General features: G+C 43.6%; 2 protein-coding genes across 2 annotated transcripts in view; one reads left to right on the forward strand and one right to left on the reverse strand.

The window, feature by feature from the left end:
* syn2b (synapsin IIb) overlaps window positions 1-4169 on the reverse strand; it is a 32295-nt gene extending 28126 nt beyond the window's left edge. Inside the window, exon 1 of the mRNA XM_061292403.1 lies at window positions 3395-4169. Within this exon, the coding sequence (XP_061148387.1) occupies window positions 3395-3834 (440 nt within the window). The 5' untranslated portion in view covers window positions 3835-4169. The remainder of the gene's footprint in view (window positions 1-3394) is intronic.
* A 3404-nt stretch (window positions 4170-7573) lies between these two features.
* Window positions 7574-10375, forward strand: tamm41 (TAM41 mitochondrial translocator assembly and maintenance homolog). The gene is made up of 8 exons (XM_061292240.1): window positions 7574-7928; window positions 8437-8619; window positions 8694-8786; window positions 8960-9110; window positions 9352-9497; window positions 9589-9754; window positions 9952-10014; window positions 10103-10375. The coding sequence occupies exons 1-8, from the start codon at window positions 7791-7793 to the stop codon at window positions 10192-10194; spliced, it is 1032 nt and encodes a 343-aa protein (XP_061148224.1). The 5' UTR covers window positions 7574-7790; the 3' UTR covers window positions 10195-10375.
* Window positions 10376-11077: the final 702 nt, after the last annotated feature.

The raw sequence follows: 11077 nt of genomic DNA on the forward strand, positions 1-11077 counted from the left end.
GAGTTTGCATGTTCTCCCCGGGCCCGCGTGGGTTTTCTCCGGGCACTCCGGTTTCCTCCCACATCCCAAAAACATGCTTGATAGGCCGATTGAAGACCAAATTGTCCCTAGGTGCGAGTGCGAGTGCGAGTGCAAATGGTTGTTTGCCTCTGTGTGCCCTGCGATTGGCTGGCAACCGGTTCAGGGTGTCCCCCGCCTACTGTCCGATGACAGCTGGGATAGGCTCCAGCACTCCCGCGACCCCCGTGGGGACTAAGCGGTTCGGAAGATGGATGGAAAAATGGGATTCGTTGTCATTCGATTGAATGGACCAATTCACTTGAGTGGATGGCTCATGAAGAGTCTGGCACAATTTGTTGCCTTTTGTAATAGGGAAGCAAGAGAGACCCTGCTCTGGCCATTTTGGAACCTATAATGGGAAAGCCGCCTGCAGAGACAGAAAACTATCGTCCCGTCATTGAGTAGGAAATGGAACTCAAGCCGCCTGGCGAATGAGCCATGACAATCAGCTTCCATCACAGATGTCTATTGCTCGAGTTCTTATTTTTATGGACCCTTCTTATTTTTCCCTGGAATGTGAGACGCTGCTTTTAGCAGTCTATATAATTATTTCTCCACCACAGGCTTTTTTTAATGATAATAATCAACTGCATCAAAGGCAAGTCGAAATAAAAGTTGCTAACTGTATGTGAAGTGCACGCAGATCAATTAGCGCCATTATTTGATGACGTCTTATATGGTATAATATCCATCCATTTTCTGAAGCGCTTAGTCCCCACGGGGGTCGATGATTGAAAATAATCTAGAGGAGGGATTCTAACACGGTTTGTTGTTTTGAAAGTTAAGAGCATGAAAGCTCTTGTGTTAATTTTTGCAGCGTGGAAAATCAATAACATTTGTGCAATCTCTCTCTGACGCACATGCTAGAAGCCACGATAGAACTGAGATTCCATTTATAATCATGCGAAGCCTTATAAATATAAATTGTAATTTTCTGATATCACAGTTTTGAATAGATTATATATATTTCCAATTAAAAATGCCCTTCAGTATTTTAGGATCACAGATATGAAAGTCACTCATCATATAAAACATATCCGCACACACTGTATTAAAATGTCAATTATATTTTTAATCAGAACCGTGTTTATTTTTCTAATTAAACATTTGCCGCAAACATTATAAAAAAAGGAAGACCGCATTCTCTTCAGCCATGAATTCGAATGCGATGCTTTTATGGATGCAGGCTGCGGCGTCTTCTCACATTTGCTCGTCACTGCATCACGCATGGCCGCCATCCAATCATATGCCACCAAAACACTCGCAGCAAGAGACGCAGGATTAACATACTGCAGAGCTGCCATTCATATTCACATTCAACCCAGCACTGTGCTTGGGAACCTTCTTGAATGAAACACACAATCATAAGACTGGAAATTGCAAAAGCAGTCATTTCTACAGAAGCTACCGAGTAATGAGAGTCCACCAACCCACTGAGGGACATTTTTTTTCATTGCACCGTGCGACCAGTTATTAGCTCTAAAATAATGACATGGATTTGTAGTAGGGATAGAAAACGACATTCTTGAAAACATAATAAGAGTGAAAGTAGGTCACTGATGGTGTTGTGGTACATTTGTCTGACGTCAATGGAGGCAATGTGGATTCAGCTCCCACTCAGTGACAGTGGATGGGTTGTCTGTCTCTATATATGTCTTGACAAGTCCACCTTTTTCCTGAGACCTTGAAAAGGATTAGCCATACTGTACAGAAAACGGATGCATGGCTTGTGAAAGCATTTCTCTTCATCCGCATTAACTCTGCCAAGGCCGAAATGCGACGAGGTAGGCTATGCTCTCGATATATTGTCTAAATTATTTACGAATCGTGACAAGCGATACCCGTTTGAAGGCCGTATAATTGGATCGTTTGTGGACCGAATTGGATTTTGCAAGGATGTAATAGCGATGAGCCACAAAAGTTTATCCAACCAAAACAAAGGAATTGCTGTTCCAATACTTTTGGAGGGGGCCATACATGATCTGAATGCATGATGCTGTGTCACTGTGTGAAACTGGATGTCGTTACGGATTCTGCCTTTTGTTGAATTATAGGTCAAAAGAAAATGATCGTCTTCTATGGCTATCATACAGCAACTAAAAGTCATTGGACTTGCGTTTCTCTTTCAGCCTGTTTGTCATCAAATCACATTGTTTCCCACTTTATCTGGGTCAATGTTCAGTACAAACAGCATTGACATGGAACGAAGAGACCGGGTGGGTCTCCTCCACCCTTAGCTGTCGTCGCAGCGCTGTAACAGGGACCCAATGATGTGTAAATTGAGAATACTAAAATGGAGGGCGAGTGGTGTGAAGTTTCACACTCAATTCTCCTGCCCTGTGAAATATTTTATACATTACACCAGGGTGATGTTGTCATGTATTTACATATCTGCTTGCAGGATAAAAAAAAAAAGCTGACACACTGGAGGCAATAGCTCTCCTTCATGGAGTAAATAGCAAAGGAGGCTTATTGCCAGATCTTACGACTCTAATGGGACCATTTTACTGGATCTCTGCGTAAAAGAGGCCATGATATCACTAGCCACTCATCTTGGAGGGAGAAATCTATCACAATCTGGCATTATTGTTCCGTCATGACGGTGGACTGTGCTCTTCTAAGTGCTCCTGTTTGAAGCTGCATCTTTCATGAGGATGGAATCAAGAAGAATGCATGCAGTGGTTCGAGAATAGTGGTTTCATTTCCTCGGCGATTGATTGGTGACCAGCCATGGTTGTAGATCTGAGTGAGCTGGGATACACACCATGACCCCAAACAGGGTGGGTGGTATTGAAGATTGATCGACTCCTACTACCAATATTGAGCAACATAAGATAGAGTCAGGACGTGACAATCGCCAAATCGCATGCGCTGGGACTCCAACAATTACATAATCTCATCACACAAGCAATATCCAACGACAGGGTGTATTTTGCGATCCACATATTACATGATTTGAAGTGTGGTTAGAAACGTTATTACACAATACATCCGCCAAGAGTGATGTTTTATTCACAGCTTCTATGACAGTGGGTGATGTATGCGCTGTTAGCGTAAGGATAATAAGCTGTTAGCCAATGTGCGCTATCCAGGGATGAAACACTTACTCACAGCTCCCTGACACATGCACACATACATACACAAGATGGTGAAAGCACTACACACGTGACCCCTTGAGAAAAGCTCAACTACGAGGCTTTTTCTATTTTTGGAGCTGGTCTGGCGAGTGCACAATGGAGCACAAACAAAAATGACAGCAGAATATGTGGTGTTGATCATTGACGACTAGCTTTGCTGAGGATCAGGGATTAGGATCATCCCTAAGGTCACTCACCACTCATGTTGCAGCTCATCAATGACGAGGAGAATCTTAAACTTCTTGGAGAGGGAAGGAGAGGGTGCCGACTGCTCCACAAAGCCGGCAGCGGATGCCGCCGTCTGCTTGACCGCGTTGGTGATAGAGCTGAAGGAGCTGAAGAACCCAGAGGAACTGCCAGAGGAGGATGAGGCTGAGGATTGGGCCTGTTGAGGCTGCTGTTGAACCTGCTGGGACAGGCGGCGCTCCTGAGGAGCCGGGGAGCTGACAGGGGCCTGGGATGTTTGGGTGGGAGATTGGGCAGGAGCCTGGGATGCAACGGGACCTTGCTGGGACGGCGACGAGGCGGTCGGGGGAGGGGGCGCAGGCGGGTCCGGCCTCTGGAGGTCCGACATGTAGCCATTGGGCAGGTTGGACATGAAGCTGCTGTCGGAGAGGCGTCGGCGTAGGAAGTTCATGGCGGCGTCTGGAAATCCTTTCTTCTTTGGGTTAGTGGTCAAACAAGAGCAGGCACGGGCGGGCAGTGAGGGTCACGGCGAAGCGTAGAGGTGAGAATCCGAGGTTGAGTGAAGAATGTCAGAGAACATATGGAGCAATGGATGAAGGCAATGGACGCAGCCCTGCTCCAGTCTTCAGGAGACTGCTCTCCACGCTGTTGTTCTTCCTGCTGGGCTTCTCACGATTGCATGTGCGTGATGCGTTTTGCGCGGGAGAGAAAGAGAGCGAGATGTGGCGTCGCCCCCTGTGGGTGAGATGCTGCTGCTCTTCCACTCTCAAACTATAGCTGCCGCCTCCTGACTTCCTGCGTGCCGAATGAAGGGATGCTGCTGGCTCTGCTTATCACGACCCCCCCCCCCCCCTCCCCTCGCACTCACTCCTCCTCCTACATCATACACCATTCCTGTCTGTGTGTTTGTGTGTCGTGCTGCAGCCTGGTAGCGTTGTGTGCCGTGTGCAACCAGTAAAGGGGTTTCCACCATTGCGTGCCATCCATCTCTTAAACACGTAAAACCCCCCACCCACCTTTGGAGAAAACATCCATCCTCCAGTCCCATATCAAATTCTTATTTTCAGGGAATCAGGGGAGGTTTGAAAACGTCAATTTTTTTCCAGAGGATATTGGATGTTTTCGTATCATCTCTTGCTGAGTCAACTGAAGCACTTGCAGCACATGTGAACGATCAAAATAATGCCAAAACTTTGTCTTGCAGCAGCTATTTGTTGTGGTCTCTTTCAGTCTAAAAACAAACACCGCTATCCGTCCCTCTGTCTTATTATATTAGTGTCAAAGCACGAGAGGCGCACAACTCGTCAATTCTGCAGGCAAAAGGTCTGGCCGTACGATCTTGTGGCTTAGAAATATCGAAAAAGGGTGAAGTGCCGAGATTTCAGATGAGCTCTTCGAATTTTATTCTATCTGTATTAGGTATTGTTATACAGCTTACATTTATCCATCCATCCATTTTCTGAACCGCTTAGTCCCCACGGGGTTGCGGGTGTGCTGGAGCCTATCCCAGCCGTCAACGGGCATTAGGCGGGGGACACCCTGAACCGGTTGCCAGCCAATCGCAGGGCACACAGAGACAAACAACCATTTGCACTCGCACTCACACCTAGAGACAATTTGGAGTGCTCAATCGGCCTACCAAGCATGTTTTTTGGGATGTGGGAAGAAACCTGAGTGCCGGACAAAACCCATGCGGGCCTGGGGAGAACATGCAAACTCCACACAGGGAGGGCCGGAGGTGGAATCGAACCCGCGCCCTCCTAACTGTGAGGCGGACGAGCTATCCAGTGCGCCACGAGCCACCTCAGTTCACCTTTATTAGCCATTTAATCAAGGTTGCTTTCAATCTGTTGAGGGCTTTGGAAAAATTGTCAATGACCGACACTCTTGGTTGGGTCGAAGCTAAAAATCATAAAATGGTACAAAACTGAAATATACTCTTATTTGTGCTGAGAAAGGAACATGTGCTGCCACGTGTGAACATAAAATGGCAGCCATTATTGCGCATGTAACGGCTAACATGCTAAATGCCCATTAAGTTACCTATCTAATGAGTTTATAAACCACGTGGAATTACTTCACCGTGATGATTTTCAAGTCTGGAAGGTAGCATATCGATAAAACCTTCAGTTACACCGTTAGCTACCGATGCTAACGGTGTAGCAGACTAATTAGGCATAACATTTGAAGACTTTCACTTCAAAACCGCACGAGAGTGGTTTGTGTCTACCAATGCAAGTAACTAACAAGCTTGCATTGATTAATAAATGGTTCTCGATGGTACTCACCTAAAGGATGGGAAAACATGTTTCAACGTTAAATTCCACATTGTCAGCCGAATGTGCATCTATCAGAAGAGATTGATTACTTAATTTAAAATGCAAGACATGCAGAACCCTAACCCTTTAGAATAGTACAACTATGTTTTTAACCTCCACCCTAAAGCAATACCAACAAAAGCTTCTCATCTCTTTTGACAGGCCTTGCTAACGATGACTGATGCCCCAGTTAACACGCGTGTGTTGACAGCTCGTGAATTAGTATACCACTGTAATGAGAACTGTGTCAGCTGACAAAACAAACTGAATGGGAAAAAAATGTGGTTCTCACAGCTGAATTTCAAACATACTCCTCAGTTAAATATGCATGCACAGGTTTGCAGATTCAAGCCGAGTCAAGGAGAGCACCCGCCGGTTTCTGTTCGGTGACGCGTGAGGGGACTGCGGTGAGTCACAGAGCTTGCCGTGTGAACTGGAAAGACATCCTAGAAGCTCCTTCTGGCCTACATGTTACATGGCACATATTGCCTTTACAAACCTGGGTTATTTAATGAATGCAAGCACGCAAGACGACAGTTGTCCCTCCTGAAAAGAAATCAAAAAGCATTCAGTAATAAGACGTGAAAATTAAAGTGGATGTTATGATCTTCCCAGAGGGTTGTGCAGCATCTGGGCAGCCACACAAGTGTGTGTGTACGTGTGTTTGGTTAATGACGGAGATGCTTTTGATGTTCCATCACGATAGCACGAACAGCAATGGTAATCTCCATGGCAACGGGTGCAAAAAGCTGGAGAGATGCTTGTACTTATTGTGTGCGCGAGTCCATCCAATGAGCATGTAGGCGGTGTCTAATATCAGGAAAATTGCATAAGAACGTTTCGTAAGAATTGCTGCACATTGCGATGGGTATTTTAACCGATAAGTTGAAATGATTGTTGATTTATCGCGTCTTGAAGCGGTTCAGGCAAAATGGACTGCACTTCCTAGTGACAACCAGCAGAGGCGCTGTTGTCAAAAGAAGCATAGCATGACATCAGTTGAAATCTCCATCCTCATGGTGAATTGAGTAAATGTATTAATTTATCAACGGATTTAAGGACGGCTTTGTTGAGGTTATTGAAATTTTGGATATGTAAGTAGTTCATTACAATTGACACACTTATGTATTAAATTACAAATCAAACCATGCTAAATCTACAACGAGGAAAATCACTCTCTAAAATAAACACTCAGGTTAAGCAGTGCTAATTTGACTCTTCTGTGACACCATGCCGGGTGGAAAATGTGTTTTGCTGCGACATTGGTACATCACTTATTACCAAGGCACTTGCACACAGTGAGGGAACTCATTAGTCATTAGTGCTTAGTGACCTTATCAATATTCATTCGCTGGTGATGTTTGGCCTTTGGGAGTTTCCTTGGTTTTTATCCTTGTCAAGTACCAAAGGTGGACTACAGACACGACCCAAACTGTCATGATTGGTAGCATTAATTACATTTATGTTCAAGTTTTGCTTTTTAGTGTAAAATAACTTACTTTGACCTCCTTGAACTCCTTCATGGTTCTTGGAGGCTATCATACGCATGTGTGCTTGCTCCTCTATACTGGCTCATAAACATCTGTAGTCTCTCAAGTGATGACCAATATGCAATTATTATTATTATGCAATTTATAGTTGGTGGCTCAGTGTTCAAGTGTGTTTGCACATCTGCCACACAGTTTCTGAGGTTGGGGTATAACAAACAAGCAATGTTTGCTGATGCAAAAAACACATTTCAAAGGGGCCATCTGCTGGCCTAACAAGGGATCTTCCTTCTTTTCGTCCTCGCACTTCATTTCCCATGAGCCTCTTCCACCTCTGCGCATGTGTCTGACGTATATCCTACGCGACGCTGGTGGTGAACCAAAACACGGTGACGTAAAACCTACGCGACGGCGGCGGCGAGTGGGAACGTCGTTGAACCTTAATTGTCCCCTCACTAGCGCGTAGTCTCGTTGCGTTATCAATCCATTTGAAATGTTATTAAGCCTTTTTGAAAGTGACTTCGTCAGTTATATATGCACGGCTCCCTTATCGGTAACAAGCTTGTATTGTCGATAAGGAGATCGTTTGTTGTATTGACAAAATGACTCTACCGGTTTTGCACAACACAGGCGTGTTCTACAGAAGAATTTTGTCACAATTCCCTCAGGATATCAGTTTAGCTTTCGCCTATGGATCGGGAGTTTTTAAACAACAAGGAACCAGCCAAGGTCAAATGGAGGTAACAAGTGACAAGTTGTAAACAGAGTAGGGTGGACAATAAACTGTTAAAATTCACGAATAATGGCGATTACTTAAGAGCAAAGCATCTTATTTGTAAAGCTGTATTGGTCTGGTGCAGTAGGAAAAAAACGATAATAAATTGAAGCAAAGGAGGAATAAATGCATGAATAAAACAAGTCTGAGGCAAGGAGAGTAGTAAGCAGGCTAAGAAGGAAACCTGCCAATAAAAGTGAGGGGAAGGAAGGCAGGAAAGTGGTCAGCCAGGAAGGAAATACTGAGTGCAAAAACTCAAGAAGAAAAAGTGTTTTAATGGAGGAATTAGGAAATTAAAGATGCAAAAAGCACAATGAAGTATGGATGCCAGGAAGAGACAGGCGCCAGGAAAAAATCATAAAAATGAGACCCTTTTCATTCGCTTATATACCTACATTTATTATTATTATTGTTTAGTATTTTTTGAGTATTATGAAATTATAATGGTGTGCACTTTCTCTGTTTATTTTCAGAAAAACATGCTGGACTTTGTGATTGCGGTGGATGATCCAGTCACTTGGCACACCATGAATTTGTTGCAGAACCGTAAACATTACTCCATCCTTAAACTACTGGGGCCCGCAACAATCAGCTCCATACAGAGTGACCATGGGGCAGCTATGTACTACAACACGCTGGTGCCCGTCGACGGGAGGGTAAAAAAAACACCACAATCTCAGTTTGTTATTTCGAGTAAATAAGAGCATACATGTGTGTTTCTTCCTCCTAGATTATTAAATATGGTGTGATAAGTACTGAGTGTCTAATTGATGACCTCGTGCACTGGAAGACCCTATATGCTGCAGGACGGCTTCACAAACCGGTCAGTAATTTAATTATCACTGAATGTTACCTAGCCTTTATGTACTGAACATTTCAGGGGACAGTCACTTTTATTAGGAAGAGAAGTGTTTGGAGGAACTAGTCATAGAAGAATAAATGTAGTGGAAAATGTTGAAGTTGTAATATGACAAAACGGCCAATTAACCTCTGCAGGTGAAATTGCTGGTGCAGGGAGACAATGGGAAGCTGCGTGCCGCTTTAATGGCCAACCTCAAGAGTGCTGTAACAGCCTCATTCCTTATGCTACCAGAGAGTTTCAGCGAGGAGGAGCTTTTCCTCCAGATAGCTGGCCTTTCATATGCCGGTACGTGTTTGTGTTTGTTACGGACTGCACACTATGGACAATTGAGAACAAACAACATGAGAAGTGGGAGGTGTTTTCATCTGGCTTAGTAAACAACATTTTGAGATGCCACATATTCTGTAAAGTATTTTTTTTTCCCTAAATATGATTAAGTATTGCAAAACACTATATGTATGCAATACACACTCCGCGTCGCTAGTTGCGATCCATCAAGGAAAATAATTGGTTTGGTCGTCTCAAGGTGATTTCAGGATGGTGATAGGAGAGGATAAATCCAAGGTGGCCAATATCGTGAATGACAACATGGAGCACTTCCGCATTCTCTATAGCAACATCTTACGGGACTGCCCCCAAGTGGTCTACAAACCCCAACAAGGAAAGTTGGAGGTATGCCCATACCCCCCGTTTCCCTCCACTAAGAAGACAACATTTTTAATATGAAATTGCAGTTCACCTAAAGTCACTGAATTTCACACAGGTCGATAAAAGCCCAGAGGGCCAGTTTGTTCAGTTGATGGCGTTGCCTCGCACACTGCAGCAGAGGATCACCAGGCTGGTGGACCCTCCCGGGAAGAACAGGGACGTAGAGGAGATCCTGCTGCAGATGGCTCAGGACCCTGACTGTGGAGCAGTTGTGCAGCAAGGTAATGAGCAATTTTCAGACAGGAAAATTTGGGTTTCAGGCCAACAGTGTGGTTGGTCTTATTTGAGACTTTTGAAGACTTTTTACTCGGGAGATGTTCACCTCTTCATATCCAGACTGCCAATGAATGGCGCTGCATGAAGCCACGGCTAGGTAATTTAATGATATACTGTTTGTTTGTTTATGTATGTTCTTCAGGTATCTCCTCGATTGTGAAATCCTCCAGTATAGCACAAAGTATCAAAGGCATAGCGACAGCTGGTAAGGATCGCTTTCTTGTGATTGGCTTGACAAATGTATGATTGTTGAACAATTATGCTATTGTCTTTGGTCTGTCTCTTTCTTACAGGCATGTGGAAGACGGTATCCTACAGCACTAAGAAACTACTAAAGATGTGGAAGGGCTGGAGGAGAAAACCGTCTGTTTCTCAGACCTCCTGATCCACTTTTGCCCATGGACTCTGCCAATCACTTGTGTGTATATTTGTGCATCTTGTAATTGCACATCTACTGCAGTAGGTGACAGCGATGCGCTCTTTTTATTTATTTTTATTAGATGTCAGGCAAATTGATGCACTTCAAATATTTTCTGTAACAAATTAAAAAATAATGGTTACTTTTTCTTTGTAGTAAGTTGATTAATATATTGTTTTTTTTAAGCTAGTAAGGACACAATCAATGTTATGCAAAGGTTTAATTATAACAAGTTCAGAGGCAAATAATCCCATTTATCTCACGGTGGAGAGTTGGGAGGTTGAAATGTTTTCTTCTTCCAAGGAGGGTGTACTAATAGAAAACAATTGAGAAGCACTGTCTTAAACCGATTTCAACATTGAGATTACTTTGAATTAAAACTACATTTAATGTTGCCTCCCTCAGATAAAACCATATTGCACTCAACTGTCAAAACGTTTGAGCAAACACTGTTACACTTTTATTCAAAAGTCAATATTTAATGTGAGATGCCATACTTTTGCAGAAACGTTAACGTTGACTGGCGCATTCCACACTGCTGAGAAGTCTTTCAACCTTAAAGCATTCCTTACGAAAAAAAAAAACATGGAGGGTGACCTAAAAAAAAAACATGTTTTGCATTAACTACCCATCGAATTCAGTATAAAATATTAGTATTATAAAATTTGTATTTATAAAATTTCAACTTCCGGATTGTCGGGATTGCGTCATAAAAGTATCTGCGGTGACGCCTTGAGAGGATGTGACGTACATCATTAGCATAATTTATACTGATATCATGCCCTCTTGGCTCCGCCAATCAGCGTGCGTTACTTTCACCACCTGCTAGCAACTGAATTCCATCATTCCT

The sequence above is a fragment of the Syngnathus typhle genome, linkage group LG11 (genome assembly GCF_033458585.1).
Source record: "Syngnathus typhle isolate RoL2023-S1 ecotype Sweden linkage group LG11, RoL_Styp_1.0, whole genome shotgun sequence".
Taxonomy (NCBI): domain Eukaryota; kingdom Metazoa; phylum Chordata; class Actinopteri; order Syngnathiformes; family Syngnathidae; genus Syngnathus; species Syngnathus typhle.

Bases quoted from the DNA above. Each gene is read 5' to 3' on its own strand.
- tamm41 (XM_061292240.1), top strand. From the start codon at position 7,791: ATGACTCTACCGGTTTTGCACAACACAGGCGTGTTCTACAGAAGAATT. The intron at 8,620-8,693 runs GTAAAAAAAACA...TCTTCCTCCTAG, and splicing joins TGGTGCCCGTCGACGGGAGG to ATTATTAAATATGGTGTGAT. The intron at 9,755-9,951 runs GTAATGAGCAAT...TATGTTCTTCAG, and splicing joins TGGAGCAGTTGTGCAGCAAG to GTATCTCCTCGATTGTGAAA.